The following is a 25,264-nucleotide window of genomic DNA, read 5'->3' on the forward strand; positions in this document are numbered from 1 at the left end:
CTTGACTTTTACTAGGCCGGATCTCAGTTACATCGTTCATCTCCTTTCACAATTTATGCAGAAACCAGAGATGATCATTGGATTGCTGCATTACGGGTGGTTCGATATCTCAAAGGTACTCCAGAACAGGGTATTATGCTCACTTCGGATTGTAATATGCAACTCACAGCATACTGTGATGCGGATTGGTCCGCCTGTCCTATTACTCGACGTTCCTTGAGCGCCTATGTGGTTCTTCTTGGCGACTCACTTGTTTCCTGGAAGACGAAGAAGCAACGAACAGTCTCACGTTCCTCGGCTGAAGCTGAATATCGCTCAATGGCAGATACAACTTGCGAACTGAAGTGGCTAAAGCGGCTTCTTACTCAGTTTGGTTTTTCTCATCATCAGCCCATGCGTATGTTCTGTGACAGTCAGTCGGCGATTTATATAGCCAAAAATCCGGTGTTTCATGAACGGACTAAGCATGTCGAGAATGATTGTCACACTGTTCGAGATGCTGTCCAAGCAAAGCTTCTTACTACTGAGCATATTTCTACTAAGCATCAACCTGCGGATCTCCTTACCAAGGCTTTACCAGCTCCTACATTTCATTTCTTATTGTCCAAGTTAGGCATTCGTACAACGTCATTGCCAACTTGAGGGGGAGTATTGGGCCTAGGATAATAGAGTCGGTCTATATCATGTATTTCCTTTTCCTATGATTAGGTTAATGTCAATAGGTTGTATAAATAGAGACTTTGGTCGATGAATGAAAGATAAGCAGTTCTATATTATATTATATGTTTGAATGATTTTAAGAACTCATTAGGGAAATAAACCTTACCAACGTGTCGAGACATACTCTATTTATGGTGGACTTGAATCGATCTTCCATTGCCACGCCAAAATCTTTAATCTTTAGAGACTAATAGATTTTCTACTTAAGCGTTAGCAAAATTTATTTCAAACCCATCAACAACAACTCATACCAAGTGTATGGATTATTAAACTTGGTTAGTTCAATGCTGAGTCTGCTTGTAGTGAAAACGAGTGATTTGAAGTAATCTACGAATGAGTAAAACCTTTTAAAAAACATTCATAACATTTGAACAAATAAAATTTTAACCACTCGACATTTAGCTTGAAATAATGATTTTTTTTTCTCCCTCCAAGGTCTCACTGGATTTGAACCAGACTTGGTACATAATTAAACAAAAGTGGCCAATGTGAATGAAAACGAGATGCTTCAAATTCCAGTTGCGTGACTTCATTATCCTCCCCAACAATGTATTGCAACAAGACGTAGCTCTTGGTTTTGTCACGGCGACCTGTCCACCTTTCACGACATATAGCGATTTTCTTCACTTCATCGACCAAGAAACTTGTCTCGCAAAAGCCAAGCTGAGGACGATCTTCCATGGCGAAGATCTTGCTCCACGACACAACTTTGGTCTCATCATCAATCGGACTGCTTATCCAAATCTCGATTTCTTTTCCAGGTCTATCATGGGGTCGTAATAACACTGCAAGCTTCTCTTCTCTAACAACCGAGATGGACACAGTTTGACATCTACAAGACGGATCAGGAAGGCATATGCGTGCAAATCTCTCTGTTGAATAATCAAAACTTAGTAAGTATAGGACTGCGCTATACTCTCTTGAATCTGAAGCGCACCAGTAGGTCTTTCCCTTCAAATACACGCTGGAATGATCAAACTGTAATATGAAATCATGAGGAATCCTCCTCCATAAATCGGAGTTGATCTCGCAGATTTCAAATGTTCGCTTCTCTTTACAAGGCACGTGTCTCAATAATTTATAGCTATTATTATTGTTTTGGTAGCATCTTCCAAGAGTATAAGTTACGTAAAACATGTCACTATTGCTGGAATGGGTGATCCACTTGGTTTGACCAGTTCACGGGTTCCAAACCACGATTCTTCTGTTTTCGCTGGTGCATACCAACAAGCCATCGCAGTGAAAGACATGAGATATCTTGAATTCAGCTGAATAAAGTGGATCTATGAGGCCAAGCTCATCACCACGGAACGAACAAAGCCTATTTTCCTCCATTAACTTGAGAACCATATATTGCTTTGCGGCTTTATCAAAGTGAACTTTTGCGAATCTTGTATCGTTGAATATACCGTTCCATAGTTTGCACGTTGATCGTAAACGTTTCAGACTTGTGGCCGGAACACGACTTAGTATCTCCTCCTCTACTAAATTATCTGGCAACATCGTCATCTTTCTTTTCTTTTCTTCGAACAACGGTGATTATATACCTATATATATATATAATATTATTCCTTTTTTTTTTCATAAACAGAATATGATTGGTAAATTTTAAGGGTCATTATCTTTGATCTTTCCATTTGTTGACCAAAAAAAGAAAAAGTAAATAAACCCCTTATAAGTTTTAGAAAATATGAGTATCATCTTTTCCAAAAAAAACTTGACAGACACATATAGGTTCAAGTTTACTGTTCTTTCATTAGCATATATTTGCAAAACCTAATCTAAATCATATATAGATGAAGTTGTATTTTTAGCATATATTTCATCTTGGATTGATTCTTGATAGAATATTTACTTTTTAGTTGGTGTTGATCTTTTTAATCTCTACATGTTATTCTCCTTGGCGGTTAATTTAGCTGTATTGAAGTATGGCGTGTAGAGAATTTTAGCCCTGCACCCATCCCAAAGTCTTCTATTGGCAATTTTTTCACTGGAGACTCTTACATAGTATTGAAGGTTACTTAGGCCTATGAACTACGTTCTGTTTACCTCAAGAAGGTGGAGTAGCTTCAGGATTCGAACATGTAGACTCTTTCACCTTACTGAGACTACGGCAGAACGTACCTCTTTTTTTTCAATGCTTAAGACCCCCAAAACACTCTCCTTTCAGTCAATATGTCTAGTGTGACGAAAGCACCCATCGGAATTATCTTATGTGGCGTCAAGTTCGAGCTACATCATTTTATTGATGGATCTGGTGTTATTCCTGCTTCAACGATCCAAGTTCCTTGGAAATTTCACTGTGTTGCTTGTACGCTCCTAGTTGTTTCTGTAAGCTGGTGCCTGCTTTTTGACATTGATAATTTCGCAGAATCCATTACAATATCCCCTGAAGCAAGCATATACAGTACTTTAAATCTTTAAAAACGCCTCTTCGAAAGCCATTCATGAACAAACTTTTCCCTGACACTCTAGCTTCATTTGCTTCTGCCATGGCTTTCTCCTGCAATATAAAAAGACAAAGTTTGTCAACGGTAGCTTCATAAACCAGACAGAACTGTAAAACCCAGAAAAGATGAATCTATGAACTCATTCACCTTGATTGATCCCTCCATAAATCTATGAACTCATTCACTTGGTTAGAGGCTTTTTTATTGGGTCTGCTTTAGGCAATCTCAGGCCCAGTATTGGCCTATCTAGTGTTACTTTTGGTTGAACCAATTTCAACACTAAACCACACAAATGTATGGTTTCGGTTTGAGGCTAATTTCACATTTACTTCTTTTTTTTTTTTTTGCTTAATAATTTCACATTTACTTGGAGGTGGAGAAGACAAAAAAGGGAAAGAAGATGATGATTGTTTTCTGAAAATAAACATGTGGATGTAAGAATGTACAACGTTGCCAACGAACAACACTCTTCGGTGCATGCTCCACTAACGATCTCTCTCAGTGGACCTCTCATGTACAGGTCGGTCATGCCTCCAATTCTAACAAATATTTTAAAATTTGTTTTGGAGGTATCGTGCTTATCAAGGTTGTCACCACTAGTATATCAAATACGTATTCACAACTTGATTAATAGCCAATGAATTTATTTACTTCTATGTCATAATTGGTGTGGACACAACTATGTGGTTTGTAGGATTTTAACTACATACTAGATTAAGACCCGCCCTAAAGGGCGGAAATTGATTTGTCAAATTTCAATTAATAATATATGGTATATATAATATGTGTATATAATATTATATATATTGTTTAACATTTATATATATACATATTAGACATATATATAATTTTTATTAAATATATATAGAATTTAATAGTGTTATAATTTGTGTTGTACTTGTTATTAGTTTGTATTTAATTTTTTTTTATTTTTAGTATAATAATTTGTCTTGTCACATCTTTTACCTTTTAACTTATACACATAGTTATGCCTTTTTTCAAAAAAAAAACTTATACACATAGTCTCGTAAAATGTAATATATAAAAAACATATTTAAAAAATCTACTGACCATATGCCACCATTATTTGGTTGTTTGAACAAAAAAAGTCATGTTCTTGCATAACTGTGTATGTTGTGATATGATGTAGGCAAAGAGTAAATATATGGAAGTAAAGTTAGTGATACGAATATGAGCCTATGTTGGTCTATGCCACAATTATTTGGTTTTTGGAAGATCAATGAGCATAAGCATACACGGTCTTTGTATGCTTACGTTGTAAATGAGACGGATATTTTTTCTCTTATGTCTGGAATGATATGAAACTCGTTGATTTAAGAGTGGTTCAGTTTTATATGATCTAATTATATTAAGAGATTAACTAAAAATATTATAAAAGTGTTACTGGTTAGGTTTAACTAATCTATGTTGGTTAAGATTTGGTTTAATTTAAGTTGGTAGGTTGCATTGTATAAGAGGCATGATATATTCTAGCAACAATTATGAAAGAGTCCAAAATTTAAATGAGAATTTCAAATAGTAGATAATCCCTAAATTAATAGATTAGATTAATAAGGTCTGGAACGCCTATAAATACCTTCAACATCTTGTATCATATTCATCAAGAGCGCCTACCAAAACACTCTAGATAAAAAGCATTACCAAATACAAAACAATAGATACAACTATGTCTGCGAGTAACTCATCATCATTGGTTCTAATCACGTTGATATTGGCCACATCGTGCCTAGTCTCCGAGAGCCGGATTGCAAGAAAAGATTTGGGTTTAGACCTTGGTGGGATAGGGATAGGGATCGGTACTGGCATCGGCATTGGTCTAGGTGGAGGTGGGTCCGGAGCTGGTGCCGGGTCAGGATCCGGAGGAGGAGGAGGGTCAAGCTCTTCTTCCTCATCTAGCTCCAGCAGTTCTTCGAGCTCTGGTGGTGGTGGAGGTGATGCGGGATCCGAGGCCGGATCATACGCGGGCTCACGTGCCGGGTCTGGTTCAGGTGGAAGTTCCGGATCAGGCCGTGGAAGAGGAGGTGGTGCTGGAGGAGGTCACGGTGGAGGTGGTGGAGGAGGAGGGGGTCAAGGTGGAGGAGGTGGATCCGGTCACGGAGGAGGCTCCGGTGAAGGCGGTGGATATGGAGGAGGATACGGTGAAGGCGGCGACTGAATGAAGAATATCGCATGCATGCAATATCTTATCCATGCTATGTGTTTTACATAATTATTATTAGTGTGAAATCATAAAATGCTGAAAATTTCATTTTCTAAAGTGGGTGAGTAAAGGAGATGGGAAAACTTCTCGCGTGTTTGGTTAATTATGTACTCTTCCATATTCGAAATGGATTCTTGGTGTTATAGATGTTTTTATTTTTGTACTATAAGTTGTAATTTTTCAATTTGATAGTTGACAAAATAACTGCATGCTCGTTTGTTTTTTGTTCTTCTCCGTTTTCGCATGTATCAGTCATCATATATATAACAAAACATTTGGTAAATTATGTACTCTATATCATTTATTAATTATTCATATTGTTTTAAATTTTGAGAATTCTTGCATTCTTTTTTTTTTGAGAGAGAGACCAACATATATATGTCAATTATATTTTTTTTTTGTCACTTATATGTCAATTATATATAACAAGTTATAACAACAAAAGAAACCAGTCCGCACATACATAATGTAGATACGTAACCAAAGTAACAGAATAATTATACATCTTTATAAATTGGCTTCATGCTCAAACCTTTAGAAATAATCTTTGACCCGAATTAAACATCTGGCATCACAAAAAAATAAGAATATAGCATTATACATACTTTTTTAAAAGAATATAGCATGAAAAGATCGTTAACGTAATTAGAATCACAATCTACTATCGCTGAATCCTTTAATTGCAATGATTGTAGGATCATCAGAATTCAGCTTAATGAGATCCAAATAATTTTCTAAAACTCTGACATCATATAAATTTTCAGAAAATAGCGGTCTTATAGTATTATCATCGTAGTGAGAATTGTGCTCACAAAGGGGGTTTTTTTTTTTTGAAACACAAAGGGGTTAATATATTAATTTAAGTGCTTCATATAACCTTATTCTTATTTTATAGACTAAACACTGATTCAAAATCAAAAATAGAACATTTTATGTTAAAAACTAATCAAATAGTTGTTTGTCTGAAATTATGCTTTTGTAAGGTGATATCTTGCTTGAGAAAAAAAAGTGTCATTCGTAATAAAAACATAACCAATGTGAACGATCTTTCTCGAACAATGATTTAAGCACGCGCATTAGGTTCAATGATACTTCATAGTGGGGAGTGGGGACTATAGATTAGTGACCATTGGTATATATATGAGTTATTAGTTTCTGCGTGTATAAACCACTACCACTCCACTCAACTTAGTGGACCGTTGACTCTGATGGGTTGGCAGCAGCAAAACGATAATGCACACATCACATGCACCCATAGATAATGTGCACTAGTTACCATTTCTATTAAATTTAACGTTTCGTTAGAACTAAATTTCGGGGATAATAATCTCGTTATGCATTTTGGATGATCATAATATAGACTTGTGACTGAAATTGTGGACTATATTGACGTAGTAAGACTTCTAATAATACCACAATCTCTTTTTCTTTGAACGTTTTATACCTCACCAGTCAAAAACCTCACGAATTATAACTTGGATTAAGTTCGTTTATTTTTTACATAATTTCCACATTTTGCATGTATTGCAGATCAAAATCTTATAGTTTGACCAATTTTTTATATATTTAGGTGCTCAGAAAAATTATATATCTAGCCAGACTACCATGTGTTTACTTACTATAAACACATGTGTTTAAGAGTCTCTGTGTTTAATTGGTACGCATGGCTATTTTAATTTTGAGTGCTCGTAAAGTATGAAAAGAAAATGATAAAGTAGTAGAAATAAATTTGGTGATAAACACGTAATGTCTCACTCTATCCCAAAGCTTCTATAAATACCCGAACATGTTATTCTCTCTTGTATCCAACTAAGTTACACTACAAGCCTACAAACTCAAGACACATTGATTGGCAAGTCTTTACATACCAACTTTCTTGTAAAGGTTCTTACACACGAAGAATTCCAAAATGGCTAGGGTCCAAGGTCTAGTTCTTCTTGGTTTATTAGTAATTTCAAGTTTAATTATGTTAACTGAGAGCCGAGTCGCTAGAAAGGACTTGGGGCTTGACCTAGGTGGGATTGGGGTCGGTCTGGGCGTTGGATTGGGGATTGGTATTGGCGGCGGGGGTTCAGGCTCTGGTGCTGGTGCAGGTTCTGGTTCAGGCTCATCATCTAGTTCTAGCTCTAGCTCGTCATCAAGTTCGAGTTCTAGTGGTTCGGGTGGTCGATCGGGAGCCGGTTCGTCTGCTGGTTCATTTGCTGGATCTAGGGCTGGATCAGGATCTGGTAACTAAATAATTAGTACGATTTATTTCCTACTTAAAGTGTGAACCAAAAAATGTGTGTGTTTATGTTGTTGGTTTGTTGTCGTGTGTGTGTACGAAGTTGGATGAATAAAATGTCGTCATAAGCTATGTTTTGTTTGAGTCCGTATGTTTCCATACAAGTCTAAATTGTGATATAATATCTTTAAATTTGGATCAGAGCATGTGCAATCGTAATTAGGTAACTCAAAATTGGAACCAAGAAAGAAAACAACCTTCGAACGATAATCAAATCATATGATCATAAATTATAGTCCTTTTACTTCAAATGGTTAAACTCTTAAATTGCAAGAACAAAGCAATAACAGTGTTCCGTCACTTATGAAAGAGTTCCGTATTTCTGTTAATCCTAATTCTCTACATTGAATATTACTGTATATGTAATCGAGTTGGTCCACGCACCTAGCTAATGGTAGTATATAATATGAACTTTATTTTATTTTATTATTTTTTTTTTTTTTGCTAAAATTTGGTATTTTTTTTTTCCATAATTGTGTTTGTATTAGACACTGTTACTAAACAAAGTTGATGTGTTCCTTGTAATCCCAAGTAAAATTGATATGAGCGTCTGGATATACATAGTTTTGAATACAGATGAATACGTTCAATCTTAGATGAACCATTCCGAATATAATTATCAAAATTTTGATATTAGATCGCAACTGTGATTAAATTCATTTAGTTCTGTATGTATCAAAACAATCGAGACAAAACCCATACAAAACGTTGTAATCTTGGTGTCTCCAGGTACATCGTGTTCTAGAAAACCTAATACAGTGATTAAACTGTTAAAGGATCCTAGTTTTTGTTAATTATTGTTAATATAGTTTCAAATTTACGATAAATAAATGAAGCAATGTATATGACTTAAGCATGTTACGTAGCTTCAAGACAAAGACTCCAATAATAGTTAATTAGTGCTATGAAAAGTACTAAAAACTTTGTCTATCATAATGCTTACTCCATTATTTTAAAATAAATATATACTTTGTAATTCTAGCAGGATCTCGCAAATCTTTTCTTGCTCAAATTGAGGCCGAGTCTGGATACAAAGAATCTTCCCAAAAACTATGAATAGGCTTGAATGTTTAAAAAGATGTAGTAAGAGGTGGCCCCATATTTTTTTTTTTTTTTTTGGAACAAAGAGGTGGCCCCATATATACCTTCTCTTTTATGGTGAAACCGTGACTTGTGGAAGCGGCAGTGCTAGAGAAACATGGAAACGGCACGCAGTTATTATTTCCATTCTCTCATGGCTTTCCCAAAACAGCCAATGGTGAATGCTCTACCGTCACACATCCTCTGTCTCTACATTATCCTGTTTGAAAAAGTAGAGTTTTATTCTTTCAAACTATAAAAACTTTGATATATTTATTAAAAGTAAATAACATATTTTCATTGATTCTAAATTTCAGTAAAACTGATAAATGCACTCACACGTCTTTGTGCTAAAATTTGACTCAGTGCGGGCCGGTGCCAGTCGGCTTGATCATATAAAGAGCAGTAATTAGCAGTTCCAAATTTACTTTGATAATTGAGTAATTACAATATCAAGAGAAGTTTTATTATGTTCTTTTGCTATTTGGAATCCGAAGCCACACTCCTCTGAATGCATTCACGTTTACATATCACAAGATTTACAACTTATGGAGATCTTTTTTAATGCTGATAGTATACGAATTGGATACGTTATCAAATTGGAACTATAACCGATTAATTAAGTATTTTAATATTCGAATAAAGGATTAAAGAAAAAACTATACTTTTTTGCACGGACCACGTCTTGCGAACGGACTTGATCTATAAGAGGATCCTACAAAACAAACCATACGCAATGACCTAAGCATGTGGTCTTTTGAAGTTTATACAACATTAGTTGTAAGTTGGTCGCACGTTCTTGTTTTCAGTTTTTTTGAATAGTATTTGATTAAGGATAACATGTGCTAATTGTTGAATGAGTGAAACTGATGAGTTATTACCTAGGAGATCTTAAGAATCTTCCACAGACAAGTATTTTTAAAGTGATGATCAACTACCAACTAACTTTTGTTCATGTCATCTTCTTCTTCTTCTTGCTTGTCAGTGCTATATATTACGACCACTTGTCTTATTACATACAGTGGATGCATTCAGCAACAGTAAGAAAAACAACACTTGGTAAAAAACATGGGTTTGATCAAAAGAAGGCTTGCATTTGCCAGGATGTAAACTAGTGGCAATATGTTTGCGATCTAGAACAAAGATGAAAGAAGCAGCCATAGAGATAGGCATTGTAAGAAAATTCACGTTACGTGTAAATACATCTAGCCCTCTAAAAGAAACTTAACAACTGAACCGGATTATGAAACTAGATATTTCTTGCAATGTGTTTAACAAATGAATCAACTAGCAACTAACTTGGTCCTGGACATTACTACGCACCAAATATGACTGCATAGTAGCGATACTAATCAAAAGAACAATATATGAATGTCACTAAATTAACTGATGTGTTCACATATTGTTGTGTAGTAAACATGATACTCATGGTTCAACCATTAGTATATACTACTATATACCAAGAAATAATAACACGCTGTAATTATACGATCTCCTTGTCACAATATAACGACGAAACTATATAAAATTTTCTATCTAATAGTATAAAACTAGATGATAATTCGCGCCTTTCGCGGAGTGAACTTTTTAAAAAATATGTTGTATCTAAATAAATAATATATTTTTGTTATCAATAATTTTTTTTACATTTGATTAGGGATGGCATGTGGATATGTATCATTTGGTTTGATTAGGTTCGGTTTGGATCTTTACAAATTTGGTTCATATTTTTATATGTTCGGTTTGGGCTTAGATTCAGATAATCCATTTAATATTTTAAAAACTTAAAGTTCATATATATTTTAAATTTCTCAAAACATAAAAATAAAAATAATATGTTACATATAAATTTGAATAATGTATACCAAAATACTTAAACTTAACATAAAAATTGGTTTAACTTAAATATTTGGACAGAAAATGAATAGATATTTTCAGTATTTTGATATTTTGAGTAATGTTTAGTTATTTTAAATATATAATTTTTACTATTTTATATATTTCTAAGTATTTTGGACAATTTAAAAGCATCTTAAGTATTTTGTATATTTCTTATAGATATTAATTGTTTTTTAAATAATATATTTAAGTATATAAATTTGGTTCGAATATACTTGGATACCCAATATATTTTGGTCCGGATCGGGCGGTTCTGGTTTTTTAGATACCAAAATTTTAAACATGTTCATATATCTAACCAATTTGATTAAAGTTCTATACTATTTTCTGGATTGGATTTGGTTCGGTTATTTGGATTCGGATTTTTTCCCCAACCATATATTTTTTATTGTAACCAAATTTCAAATGAACGTGACGATGGTTCATACTGATTTTGGGTATGCAACAGTTTTTAAACCAAAACACTTTCTATTATTTACGTGATTTATTTAGTTAATCATTAAAAAATTTCAAGGACCATTAAAAACAATGGGCTGAACTGAAAAAAATTTATCATTGATCACAAATTTTCAATGTGAGGCTTCTACCACTTTTAGTAATTTATATTCGTTTTAAAAAATTCGAAATACAACATATAAGAAAAAATATAATTTTTTATTATATGCTTAATGTGATTGTTTAATTTATTTAAAAAAATAAAATTAAACGAAAAGTATAGAGGATAAAAAATTATTATCAAATCTTTATTATTCATAATCATTAATGGTGATATATAAGTCAATCATATTAGGAAGTTCCGTAGCTTTTATTTAAGGAAATAATAGAGAATATTCTTATGTATATTAATAATTAATTTAATAGTTATTTAATAAAAACTATAATATATGTGTAGATGGACCAACCTATTTCTCTAATAATTCTGAGAATAATCAAAAAAGCGGGCAAAGGGGAGTTGTCCGAACTCTTGTTTTAGTGATTTTTTTTACTTCACTGCAATGAGATTCCCCAATATCATGCTAAGAATATTCACTGAAATTCCATCCAGTAGAACAGAAGAATTATAAACGAATCAAATCAGATGGTTCTATTTCTCAATCTTTCGGACGTGCTCCTACGGAACCAAGGTCGAAAATTGCCGCTATGGTGAAATTGGTAGACACGCTGCTCTTAGGAAGCAGTGCTAGAGCATCTCGGTTCGAGTCCGAGTAGCGGCATAAGATCTTATAAAAGAGATATTATAAGTTTTATAATCAAATTAATACCCGACTTTTTTATAAAATCGGGTAAAACCTAGTATTAATTTATTAATTTTTAACAAATTTTTTATGATTTTTTCAATTTTAGAGCATATATTAACTCATATATCTTTTTCGGTCGTTTCAATTGTACTACTAATTTATTTTTTAACTTTATTAGTTAATTTAGATGAAATCATAGGATTTTTTGATTCATCAGATAAAGGAATCGTAATTACGTTTTTTGGTATAACAGGATTATTATTCATGCGTTGGATTTATTCAGGACATTTTCCATTAAGCAATTTATATGAATCATTAATTTTTTTTTCATGGGCTTTTGCAATTATTCATATAGTTTCCTATTTTAATAAAAAAAAAATCACTTAAACGCAATAACTGCGCCAAGTGCTATTTTTATTCAGGGTTTTGCTACTTCAGACCTTTTAAACAACATGACTCAGTCTGCAATATTAGTACCAGCTCTCCAGTCCGTACCTAAATAATGTTGCAATGCTTCAGGATTAATATATAGGGGATATGAATCAGAAATGAACTCTTTCAGTTTAAGACTATAAAACATTATCGCACATTTATACTGAAAACACTCGTTGACAAAAAAAAAAAAAACTACCAACACTCAATGCATCTACCATGGCATAGTGGAATAAAAATTGCTAAAGATAACCCACGTTTATCGTTAAAGTGATGAGTCCACTGTTTTGTTTTTGCTAGTTTACCCAACAAAAGGTCGTTTTATCTGTATTTATTTCATCTACCTCGCTGTATTTTAAGATTCCTCCTTAAATTGCGGTAAATTGGTGAAAAATAGAGATTACGGTAGATTCACACTAGATTTAAAACACTAATCCAGATCATTTAATAAATAAACTATTACCGAGTTCGTTTTTTTTTTAATTTCTGTAAACAAATAATGAGTTAAAAAAGAAAATGCCAATCTGTAAATCAGAATTAACGCGTCTCCTTGTCCCCTGAGTCATCTGTATATATATTCCTCCCGTCTCTTCCTCTTCTCCTCAGCAGATGCTTTTGGAAAACACTCCAAAAAAAAAAACAGCATCTGTCTTCTCTCTTTTAAAAATTTTAAATCATTTTTTGTTTTTTTCAATTCGATAAATCTTTCCGTCAACGCCGTTAGCCATGCCTTCCATGGAAGATGAGCTGTTTCCGTCAACGCCGGGTAAATTCAAAATCGACCGTTCAAACCGTCAGCTCCACCGCTGCTTCGCCTCGACGAGCACCATGTTCCTCTGGGCGCTCTTCCTCATCGCCCTCACCGCCTCCTACCTGAGCTTCCAGAGCTTCGTCGACTCCGGCAGCCGGTACCTCACCGCCTCCTGGGGCGGCATCCAGTGGGAGAAACAGGTCCGAACCTCCGCTCAGATCCACCGCTCCGGCGGCATCTCCGTCCTCGTCACCGGCGCCACCGGATTCGTCGGCAGCCACGTGTCCCTCGCCCTGCGGAAACGCGGAGACGGCGTCGTCGGGCTCGACAACTTCAACAACTACTACGATCCCTCCCTGAAACGCGCGAGGAGGTCTCTCCTCTCCTCCCGAGGGATCTTCGTCGTCGAGGGAGATCTCAACGACGCGAAGCTCTTATCCAAGCTCTTCGACGTCGTCGCCTTCACTCACGTGATGCACCTCGCCGCTCAGGCCGGGGTTCGATACGCGCTGGAGAATCCTCAGTCGTACGTCCACAGCAACATCGCGGGGCTAGTCAACCTCCTCGAGACCTGCAAATCGGCGAATCCTCAGCCGGCGATCGTCTGGGCTTCCTCCAGCTCCGTCTACGGACTCAACGAGAAAGTTCCTTTCTCCGAATCGGACCGCACGGATCAGCCGGCGAGTCTCTACGCGGCGACGAAGAAGGCGGGAGAGGAGATCACCCACACTTATAACCATATTTACGGTCTTGCCATCACCGGTTTACGATTCTTCACGGTTTACGGGCCATGGGGTAGACCGGACATGGCTTACTTCTCCTTCACGAGGAATATTCTTCAAGGTAAACCGATCACGATATACCGGGGGAAGAACCGGGTCGATTTGGCGAGGGATTTCACTTACATCGACGATATAGTGAAAGGATGTTTAGGATCTCTCGATTCGTCGGGTAAGAGTACCGGTTCGGGTGGGAAGAAACGTGGATCCGCACCGTACCGGATCTTCAACCTGGGGAACACGTCACCGGTTACGGTTCCGATCCTGGTGGATATTTTGGAGAAGCATCTCAAGGTGAAAGCGAAGAGGAACTTCGTGGAGATGCCTGGAAACGGCGACGTTCCGTTCACGCACGCGAATATTAGCTCCGCCCGAAATGAATTCGGGTATAAACCGACAACCGATTTGGAAACCGGGTTGAAAAAGTTCGTTAGGTGGTATCTTTCTTATTACGGATACAACAGTAAAGCCAAGCTTGTACATTAACGGTGAAATTTTTTTCTTTTTTTGTACGAATTTTTTTTAATATACCAAACATTAATTATTATTATGATGATGATGATTCGTTTCTTATTTACTCATTCTAGCTAATTACCCCCAACATTATATATTCTTTTCTCTTACGACAATCAAAAACCAAAAAGACAGCTAATAAATTTGGTTTCTTGATTTTAATTATATTTAGCAAATAATTACCTGCCAAAAATGTTAGTTACGGGATATAGGGATATACTCTCTCCGTTTCAATATAGTTGATGTTTTATAATTTTGTTTCAAATTAGATGAAGTTTTGAAATTTTAAGGTTAACTTTAACTTTATTGGAAACTGTTCAACCAATTAGATTTCACTGTCTTTTTTATTATTGGTTAATTGATTCTAAAATAATTTTTTAAAAATAACTTTTTTAGAAAAATCTAGTTTTCTTAATCTTGTGCACTAAGTCAAAACATCAAGTATTATGAAACAGAGAGAGTATAATCAGTGATTTAATCTGGGGGAAATAAAATAAATATATTAAAAATAGGAAAAAAGTTAGCTGGAAAAGATTGTGACAGCAGAGAAAGTGAGCTTTTAGTGGTGGGTGGGGTCAATCAGACTTTTATTTTTATAAAGAAGAAGACCTAAGCTGTACGGTAACCGTTGGATCCGATGAGGAATTTAATTTTTGAGTCGTAATCTTACGGTCCAGCTGTGAAGTACTCATGCGACGTTATCTTCTCCACCGACACTAACGAGGACAATAAACCATATTCATCATGTTGTATCTTTGGAGGTAGCAAAGAATAGGAAGTAGAAGATACGGGAAGGGTGTTGAGCTGAAGTCTTTGTAATATTCACGATAATGTTTGATGCATGTCTTTTTGGTCCATAGGTTCTTTAGATTTAACATGTTCATATATGATATATGTATATAAATGTATATCAAGAACTTAATTTTCTTCGAACAAATCTTTGTATTTTTTTTCAACCAAACGAGTTATAGCGTGGATAGATATTGACATTTTGTGGGTCATTAACTGATAACAAGTACATTGTTTAAGAATGACAAATTTATTTAGTTAGTTGTGTTTGTAAGCCAAAGCATATAAACAAGTTATAAAAAACCATTTTTATCAAAATAACAATGATAAAATATCTTAGCAACTTTTATCAAAAAATATATTTTAGCAATTAGAGACCTTGTGATGTCGGCAATCGGCGACACAAGACATTTTGTACCGATTTTTTGTTTCAAAAAACTTAAGAGATACAATGCTGAAGATATTTGATCCCAACAAAAAGAATGTAGAGAAGCAATTGTTGAATTGTGAATTGTATGAATTAATCGAGTGGTAACGTGGTGGAGAGACCCAATTACTAATACTAATGAAAATACAAATGTAGAAATGATTGATTTCTGTAAGTTCAAAAATTATGTTTTGACTTTTGTATATGAGTATTAATGCTCGTTGATACATGTTGCACACAAATATTGAATTTGATAAAGCAGAGAATATAAATGATTATATATGAACACTTTATTTTACCTCATAACCATTGTGATATGTTGTGCTTATCCGCTTTGATCATAATGCAGCAAATTTCAAGTAAAACGGGCATGCTTAGAAATCAGTCAAATGAAAAAACCGATTGTGTACACCTATACGAACTTTTACTTAACTAGTTCGGTTTTCTCATTTCTTTTATTGAGAAAGCTAGTTCGGTTTGGTTTAGTTAATAAAAACTTATACGATTTTTTACTTAACTTTTAGGTTCATATCTTGGGGCTAGGATTAAGTGAAATTAGTGTAATCTCAAAAGGGCTATGGTTAATGAATTTTCTTCGCCTTATCATTTGTCATGTAGGTTTCATCATTCGCGGACAGGTAGTATATTAGTTTTTTAGAAGCTTAAAAGTTTTGTTTATTGCAATTACTACATGATATTTTATGTGTTCTAGTCTTACTACACGGTATAAATATATCATAAACCTGGATAGTACAGTTAATCTTTTTGTTAATATATTGGTGAAAAAACATGAAGGTAGAAAATGAGTTTATCAAAGATTGTTATTGACCAGAATCCTAACAAAACTGCTAACTGATGTGCTTTTATACTAAACTACTTGAATATTTCTCTATGTTAAAGACTGAATATTTGGAGTTTGAGTATATATATGGATTTGTTACATGCTAGCCTGGATGATGAACGTCGTTGAAATCCATAATATATGTTATTTTGGATGGGTGTGGCATGTTTTCTTTTACTTTGTAAACTAGATTTTAACCCGCGTTTTAAAACGCGAACTAATTTTTTATTAAACTTGATTTAATCTAGAATGTATGGATTGTAGTTCAGATACTTATTTTTTTTGTTAGTAAATCATATATGTTTCTTATATAAATATTAGGATGAATTTGTTCCAATAAATCTATCTCAAAAAATCCGAACCTGAAGAACCAAACCGAATTCGATCTGAAAAGATAGTACCGAATCCGAACCAATTTTTTTTAAATAATCAAATGGATTTAAAATTTGGTATTTAAAAAATCAACCGAACCCGATCGGAACCAAAATATATCGGGTACTCAAATATATCCGAATCAGATTTATACTTGAATATGATAGCTATTTTTAGAATTATTGAATTATGAAAATTATAATTTAAAATATTATTTTAATTCTAGTTTACATATACTATATTTTAGTACTACATAAAAATATTTTATGAAATATAATAAATTATGAAATGAGGCAAATATTAAAAACTCATACTATTGAATATACCTAATTTTATGAGCATAAAATATTTATTCTTGTAAACAAAAGTAAAAAAATATCGTTTGTAGATAAAATAATAGGTGAAAAATCAATATGTGATTACCATATACAGACCAAGAAACTATTGATAGAAATGTATAACATCCTTATATATATCCCAAAACAAATAGAATTTGAAAATAATTTAAAAATTTTCGATTTCAGAGATATGCAAAGTTTAAGATAAAGTTTTTTATATTATATTAAAACTTATAAGTAGAATATAATTATGATATGGTTACAAACTTTTAAATTAATTTTCTTATATATATATATATATATATATATATATATATTCAACAGGAGATCTCAAAAAAAGTCTCACATTCAAATATATATTGGAGTTTATTTAATAATGTATCGACATTAAAAATTGCTGACTATTTACTATTACAAATTAATAGTATAGGTTATATTGGTATGCACCTCATATTTATTAAGTGCTGATTTGCAAGCTTTTGTATTTTCATTTACTACTTTGTAATCTCTTAATAATATAAACATAGGTACATACACTTTTTGTATTTAATGAATGAGAAAGATTTGTGACAGTATTTGTTACATAAGGAAAACGTGTTTTGTTACTAATTTTTCAGTTGCCGATTTTTGCTGGATAATCTTTTTAATGAATGCAAAAGATTTGTATTTAGTAACGAATGCAGAAGATTTGGATAATAATTAGATTAGATAGTAACAATTTTAAATGGTCCATAAATAATGTAACTTTCTAACAAATTTGAAAGAGTCCAAAAATTAATGATAACTTTTATGGTAGATAAATTTAGGACTCTATTTTAATAGAGTAAGATTTACAAGTTTCTATCCATAATTGTTAAAATATTATTTGAATTACTGAGAGTGAGATGGGGTCTACAAACACCACCAACTTGCTTGCTCTGTAACTATTCCGCAGAATCGAGTGATCATCTTCTCATCATCTGTCTTTATTTTTGGAACCTGTGGTTTCCTCTAGCCCATCGTTGCAGTCTGTCTCCACAACAACAATGGAAAGATGTCACAGACTCACAGCTCAACTTCAATCTTTCAATAGCTATAATTGGAGAGGTAGGCTGATACTTCTAACCTGACAAAGTTGCATCTACTAGAACTGGCAAGAACGTAACAACCAACCACACCGTAACAACCAACTACACCGCAACACTTTTCACTCTATTGATGTGCTAACCAGCTTGATTGATCACCAGATAAGGGATCATATTCTTAACTACAGATTAAAAAAATCCTTGTTTCTCCTCAAAGATGACGCAACAATGTTACAATGGCTCGCTTGAGGTTCTCTCTACCTTCTTCGTAATCATCGTCTGCAACGACAACGAAAGTTTCTTTTATCTTTGGGCCTCAGGCCTGTTCTAATTATTAAGGGCTTTTATGATTTTTTATTTGAATACTTAAAACTGGGCTTCGCTATACCCATAACACTGGCCTATGAGGTTTTAACCAAAATGTTGATACCAAGTTACCTACTAACAAAACTATCTACAAAAAGGTTTTAAATAAATAAAAAAGTTTGGTTCTACTTTGACACGTATATTCCAGCCTTGGCCTTCAACAAAATCCGACTGGTGTTAAAGAAAAGAAACCATACAACAGATAATGCATATTACTAATTATTTGATTTTTATGTTGCTGATTTCTTCCCAAGATATTGTTGATTTTTGAATAAAGTTAAATCGATGGCCTATTATGGTATTACTTAACTTACAAAAACACGTTTTCACCAAATTAGCTTGTGTGTTTATCATCATCTCTTTCCTTTTTAATAATTCTCTGTATATGTAAGAGGAAAATATTGCAAATATCATTAACCTATGCATACTTAGCAAGAAAAATATATTTAAAAATGAGATTAAAAGTATTTATATTTTAAACAAAATGGTATTTTAGTTAATGATTCTTTGATCTCTATACAATGTAATTTCATTGTTATATTGCTATTAAGTAAGATAATTAACTAATCATATTTGAAATTTTGAAAACTTGAATTCACTAGCTCAGAAACCGCGTGATATTTAAGGGTCTTTCCTTAATGGTATTATTCAAAACGTCTTGAAATAGAAACAACATCTGCAGTACATTACATTTACACATACTCGTCCTGTAGTCAGATAAGGTAATTAGGAAATTTCATTACAGATCTTATTACCTTCCTCGACGCGTTTAACTTTCACTATATAAATCTTATTTTGTTCCATGCTGATTACATCTAATCTTCTTCATTACCAAACCTCACAACATGGTTCGTTGCAGTAACAGCCTCGTAGGCATACTCAACTTCTTCGTCTTCCTCTTGTCCATTCCCATTCTCTCCAGCGGAATCTGGCTCAGCCTTAATGGCCACACGCAGTGCGAGAGGTTCTTCGACAAACCCATGATCGCTCTCGGCGCTTTTCTCATGGTTGTCGCACTCGCAGGAGTCATAGGATCTTGCTGTAGAGTTTCGTGGCTCCTATGGTTTTACCTTTGCGTGATGCTCTTGTCAATCATCGTGGTCCTTTGTTTCACCATCTTCGCCTTTGTCGTCACCAATAAAGGCTCTGGCGAAACCATCCCCGGAAAGGTTTATAAGGAGTATAGACTCGGTGACTACTCTGAGTGGTTGCAGAAGCGTGTTAACGACAATCATCATTGGAAAAACATTAGAAGCTGTCTTTACGAGGACAAGTTCTGTAATCGCTTGGAGTTCTTCTCAGCTGGTAGATTTCATAATGCTTCTGAATTCTCCAAGATTGATCTCAATTCTCTTGAGGTAACCATTTTTAAAATGCAATAACGCTAATCTGATTAGAAATGTTAGATCATTTCAAAGGTATGTAAAGAACTTGTCCTTTTTAGGGTTTTAGTCTGACGATCCTTTTTGTCTTCATCATGAATCATCTTTTTCATTATACTATTCTGTAAAATAATTTGTTCATTATTGTTCATTGGTTACAGTGAATCTAAAATCTTTAATAATAATAATTGATTGGAATTGACTGGTTGTCTTAAATGTTTTGAGGTAATAATTCTGAGTTGTTTTAGCCTTTTAGGCCAATTTGACTAGAATCTGATTCAAAGGTTAAAAAAGATTTTATCCTTTTAGGGATCTTTCAACTTAATATTTTAAGATTCTAACAAATTGATTTCAGTCTTCCTTTCACAGTCTCTTGATTTAGGAAAGAAAATCTAAACTTTTAAAAACAAATCAATATTGTCTTCCCCTTGTTACAATCTATATGAATCTTGATTTTAATCCTGTTATATTATTATGTTTGTTTTTATTTAATTGCTTTTGTTTTGTTTTCAGTCTGGCTGCTGCAAGCCCTCTAATGACTGTAACTTCACCTACATAAGCCCAACAACTTGGAACAAGACATCAGGAACATATAAAAACCCAGATTGCAACACTTGGGACAGCGATAACAAAAAGCTCTGCTACGATTGCCAATCATGCAAGGCCGGTTTTATCGACAACCTCAAGACCTCATGGAAACTAGTTGCTATTGTCAACATCGTCTTCCTTGTAGTCCTCATTATCGTCTACGCTATGGCATGTTGCGCCGTCAAGAACAACAAGGATGACAACAGTTATGCGCAGTTCTAAAGAGTGGGAGTTTGAGTTTTCGTTTTATTAGAGTAAAAATCTTTCAAATAATTCTAGAATCAGAAGAAATAAAATAATATCGAGTCAGTTTAGTTGTTGATGTTTTGGATTTCTTCAGTTGATTTGTGTTTGGACAGAAGGGGATTCTCTAAATCTTTATTACAGTTTGTTGTGTTTGAAGAATCTTCGATGTGAATCTTTACTTCCGAGTTGTTTCTACTGTCTCTTTGTTCTTGATTCTTCATGACATCTTTTGATTTACCCCAGAGCACAATGTAAAGTCCCATTATCACACATAATCCTCCGATTAAGCTAAAATGAAAGGAAAAATATATATATAATGATTATGTTTATGGATTGTAGTGATCTAATATTAAGGAAAATTACTTTTCTACCTTCCGGTAAAAATTTCTTCGTGAAAGAACAGAGAAGCCAAGATTGTGACAATGACTGTACAGAGTGGGTTAAACATTGAAGAGAACAAAGGGCCTCTTTTAGATATAACCCAGCTTGGACGGTAAAAGAAAGCGCTGACGCTACAACTCCCTAACAATCGCATTTCACAATTAGTGTTTATGTCAATATTTATGATTAATCGACTGCTAAAAGGGAAAAATGGTTTGTGTGCTTACAGCGTAGAGACATGTAGCAAACTCGGAGTAAGAATGGAGAATCCAAGCGTTCGGGTCTTTCTCAAGGAAGAAGGTGACGACTGCACACTGTATCGTTCCGAATAAACACATCCATGCTGATAAAGAGACGTGATCTGGGTAATAGGCAGAGATTGGAACCTAGGGTATTGTTGAAACAAAGTTCACTTTTCTTGTATAGCAAGAAACATTACCAATGAGAAGTACTGACTACCGATCTTAGTGAGTTTTACCTGAAGTGTGAGCCAGAAAGACCAGCAAAGATTGCTAGAGAATAAGAACAAACAACCAATCAGCCACATGTTTTGGTCCTTTAAACCTCCTAGCAACGAGCTCGCAAGGGATAAAGCAGACTCTGAGTTGAGAATCTTTGGTCCACGAAGCAGAGTCATGGAGATCGCTCCTACTACACATAGGACCGTCCCTGCTATCTTCGCTAACCCTCTGATATTCTTGATATTCACCTTCTCGTATCTAAATATTAGCAGTTACACTTGAATCTTGTTTTTCAAAGTTTCATATAAAGAGAAAAGTAAAAATGCAGTTTATGTATATACCCGACTAGAAATGAGATTAGGAAGGTAACAGCAGGGTTGATGTTACCCATGGCACTTCCCATGGACGATGAAGCTAAGTAAAGACCTTCAAAATACAGATTTTGATTGATTGTAATGCTGCAAAAGAAAAAAGGCAAAATAGTGCAAGATTCATCAAACTAGAGTTAAAAATAAAGGACAAAACATATACACTTAATTACCCTATAAGCGAGACCATGAATATTAACGAAAAGCTCTTTAGATCCAAAGGAGATATCTTCGATTTTCTCCTAAAGTTCCAAAAACACACGTACACATAGAAATTAGCAAGAACTAGTGACAAATTCACATATAGATATAGGGAAAGAGATATGAGTTTTATAACCTTGAGAAGTAGAGAAATGGGAAGATGCAAATGGTTGCCAAGGCTTGCCTATAGAGGATAAAAACTCGAGGGCTTGTTCCATGAACCAAAGTAGCTCTTGAGGAAAGAGTCACTCCTGCGTAACACAGTTGCAACCCAATCATCGCCATCACCGGCTTGTACTCCTCTACCTTCCCCATCTCCTCTCTCTCTCTCTCTATCTAGATGTTTATGTCATGAAGTATACACTAGTCTTGCTAATTATATAACTATATAATCATCCAATGATAGATCAGATGCTAAGAGAATATTATTATACCAAAACGATTCGGTTCGCCAATACGTACTTCTTTGTCTACTGAACAAACCTTTTACAAGAGACTAACCAGTTCAGACAGCATCTTGTGCGTTAAGTCTTGTTTAAATCGAACTTGTTTAAAAATTCAATCAAAGTCTTTATTCACTACCAACAGAGAGTTGGTGCCCTTTGTTTCTGGTTTCAAATTTGTGTGACGAATACACTAGACAATGTGTTTATACCGTCCACAACATAACAGTTATGAACGGTGGGCTAAATCCACCAATCCCTATATGGCTACAACTCATTTTGTTTTAATAGCACGAATGTTTGATACTTAATCATATGAGGCTACTTGAAACTGTCTGTCCCATTCAAGAAAACTATGAATTTTTTAAGATGCCATTTTCTATGTTTTATGTCACCTTTTTGAATCTTAAATCGTTTTCAGAGGTTAAATTAAATCTTAGATCTTAGTACAAGAGACCTCATCTAATCAATTTTAGCATGACAGCTTTTTCTAGACGTACTCTTGGGATAGTGCAGAAGAGTGGAGTCCATGACCATGAGTGATCACTAATTCCTAGTTTTTAATTGTATTTTTGCAGCCAATTATTTAGTACTGTCTAATAAACAATATCTGCGTCCACAGATCTAAACGATGATCTAAAATAATATTCAAGTACAATTTTTATCGTCGAAAATATATAACTTGCAACTGTCCATTCAAATATTATATTTTTCACATCCTTCATTTGATCAAATTTGGTGGGATTATGTAAGAACAACAATAATACCACTCCAATCTTAGTCTATCTATCTATAATATTATTTGTGAATTAATTTTTCGTCTTTGAACGTTTATGTTAAAAGATATACAGATTAATATCGTTTAGATCTTAGTAAACAATAATAACTAAAAATTTATTAGATAATTATTAATTAATTAATTAATTATTAATAAATTAATAAATATATATAGGCCAATAACATAATTATAAAAAGAAGATAATTCGTATATATATATATATATATATATATATATATATATATATATTATGTTTTTATCTGAAAAATATTTAATCATAAAAAATAAAATTAACAAATATATAAGTACTAATTAAGTAAAAAACAAAAATACTTTTAAACCTAGTAAATTAAAAATAAGAAATAGAAAGATGTATATAACAATGATTAAGTAAAATAAATAAAAACTAAAATATAACGATTAAATGTATTACTAACAACCTCTCTAGTAGATATACAAAATGAAGATCCAACCTTCTCAAGTCCATGGGATAATCATATTAAAATACACAACATGCGAAAAGGGAACTTATGAGGTCTGATCCTTGATCACTTACAAAAGTTTGCACATGGAAGCAATCACTCAACTAGGCCCATACACAATTGCAGGTCATATATATGCATTTCCATGAAAGCCTATATATACGCGACAGGTCTCATAACCGTCTCAACATTATTACAATAAAAATTACCATATGTTTGACAGTGTCATAATTTGTCTCTCTCAGATGACTTGGGCAAACGACCCCAAGTCAACCTTTTGTTCGCTTCCCTTAACAAGAGAAGATTCTTAAAATGAAGACACCCACTCTTCAATGTTCGCTTAACAACAATTACAAGTTTAAAATCTCAATATTATTAAGGTTCTGCTCTAGAAACTTGTTTTTAACATGTTCTACGACCATTGTAAACATTCATGTGTCAGTTCACCCGTTTTCATATATAACTTATGATTACATATACTTAAAATGTATTGCTTCATAGTAGAGTCTTAATTAAACTTTTTGACTTTCCAAACTTCTCCGATAAACAACTAATTTAAGTAATTAGGCATGGGTAGTTTTTACTTTTGTCCTCCGAAGCGTACGGCAGAAGCCCCTAACTAATCTACCCTTGATTTAAGGGGACAAGTATCATTAAAAGGAGATCATGTTTGCTGATTCTAGATTATACCCAAAGCATTATCCAACTATTTATTAAAAGAGAAACAGTTATACTTTAATCAACTTTTGGCCTATCTTGGTCATATATTCGTAATACCATGAAGCTGAAGTTAATCCACTCACCATTCCGTCGGTTCTACCGTTTTAACTTCAAAGTATTTTGATGTTCAAAAAAAAAAACTTCAAAGTATTTTACATGGCCAACCTAGAAATCAAATCTTATTTAGTGAGCTAATAGTGAACAGAACTGAATGAGTCCGTCAGTCCCTGGTGGATAAGGGTCCCTCCATGTGTGCACATGCGCTTGCGGTGGACGCGTGCGTGCAAGAACGTTGCCCCCTTTTCACCTCAGCGATGTCGTTTTAGTGTGTTTCTATTTCTAAATATTCGTGATTTCTAAGCAGCGGAGTCTTTGCCGACAAATAGAAGCAGCGGAATATTTAATTAAAAGGCACAAAACAATTTTCTTTTTTTGTTAAATGTTTGGGTGTACGACAATATATTTTTAATCAAATAAAATCAGATAGATTAGATGGTGACGACATGAGATGGTGGGCGTGTAGAGTTTGGAGAATGATTGTAGAGAGGTTCCCGTAAATTACGGAGGTCCACTGGATAAGAAATTCTCGCGTACCGAACGATCCATGTTCGATGTATTTTGTTGGAGAAAACTTATAATTTTGTACATCC

General features: G+C 34.0%; 5 protein-coding genes and 1 pseudogene across 5 annotated transcripts; 4 read left to right on the forward strand and 2 right to left on the reverse strand.

Moving 5' to 3' along the window:
- Positions 1–1,158: 1,158 nt before the first annotated feature.
- Positions 1,159–2,229, reverse strand: LOC108839551 (probable F-box protein At5g47300; annotated as a pseudogene).
- A 2,546-nt stretch (positions 2,230–4,775) lies between these two features.
- LOC130501230 (glycine-rich protein DOT1-like) lies at positions 4,776–5,685 on the forward strand. The gene has a single exon (XM_056996123.1). The coding sequence runs from the start codon at positions 4,858–4,860 to the stop codon at positions 5,344–5,346; it is 489 nt and encodes a 162-aa protein (XP_056852103.1). The 5' UTR covers positions 4,776–4,857; the 3' UTR covers positions 5,347–5,685.
- A 1,500-nt stretch (positions 5,686–7,185) lies between these two features.
- On the forward strand, positions 7,186–7,747 carry LOC108838434 (uncharacterized). The gene has a single exon (XM_018611371.2). It carries the CDS (start codon positions 7,301–7,303, stop codon positions 7,625–7,627), a length of 327 nt encoding a protein of 108 aa, XP_018466873.1. The 5' UTR covers positions 7,186–7,300; the 3' UTR covers positions 7,628–7,747.
- Positions 7,748–12,942: 5,195 nt separating this feature from the next.
- Positions 12,943–14,416, forward strand: LOC130501236 (UDP-glucuronate 4-epimerase 1-like). The gene has a single exon (XM_056996126.1). It carries the CDS (start codon positions 13,051–13,053, stop codon positions 14,338–14,340), a length of 1,290 nt encoding a protein of 429 aa, XP_056852106.1. The 5' UTR covers positions 12,943–13,050; the 3' UTR covers positions 14,341–14,416.
- A 4,993-nt stretch (positions 14,417–19,409) lies between these two features.
- On the forward strand, positions 19,410–20,764 carry LOC130501232 (tetraspanin-9-like). The gene is made up of 2 exons (XM_056996124.1): positions 19,410–19,922; positions 20,460–20,764. The coding sequence occupies exons 1-2, from the start codon at positions 19,410–19,412 to the stop codon at positions 20,754–20,756; spliced, it is 810 nt and encodes a 269-aa protein (XP_056852104.1). The 3' UTR covers positions 20,757–20,764.
- An 81-nt stretch (positions 20,765–20,845) lies between these two features.
- LOC130501237 (WAT1-related protein At4g30420-like) lies at positions 20,846–22,526 on the reverse strand. The gene is made up of 7 exons (XM_056996127.1): positions 22,328–22,526; positions 22,164–22,232; positions 21,964–22,080; positions 21,640–21,880; positions 21,389–21,547; positions 21,262–21,302; positions 20,846–21,068 (listed from the first exon to the last, which is right to left on the reverse strand). Exons 1-7 carry the CDS (start codon positions 22,504–22,506, stop codon positions 20,846–20,848), a joined length of 1,029 nt encoding a protein of 342 aa, XP_056852107.1. The 5' UTR covers positions 22,507–22,526.
- Between the last annotated feature and the right edge of the window lie 2,738 nt (positions 22,527–25,264).

This window comes from Raphanus sativus, unplaced genomic scaffold (assembly GCF_000801105.2).
Source record: "Raphanus sativus cultivar WK10039 unplaced genomic scaffold, ASM80110v3 Scaffold0131, whole genome shotgun sequence".
NCBI lineage: Eukaryota > Viridiplantae > Streptophyta > Magnoliopsida > Brassicales > Brassicaceae > Raphanus > Raphanus sativus.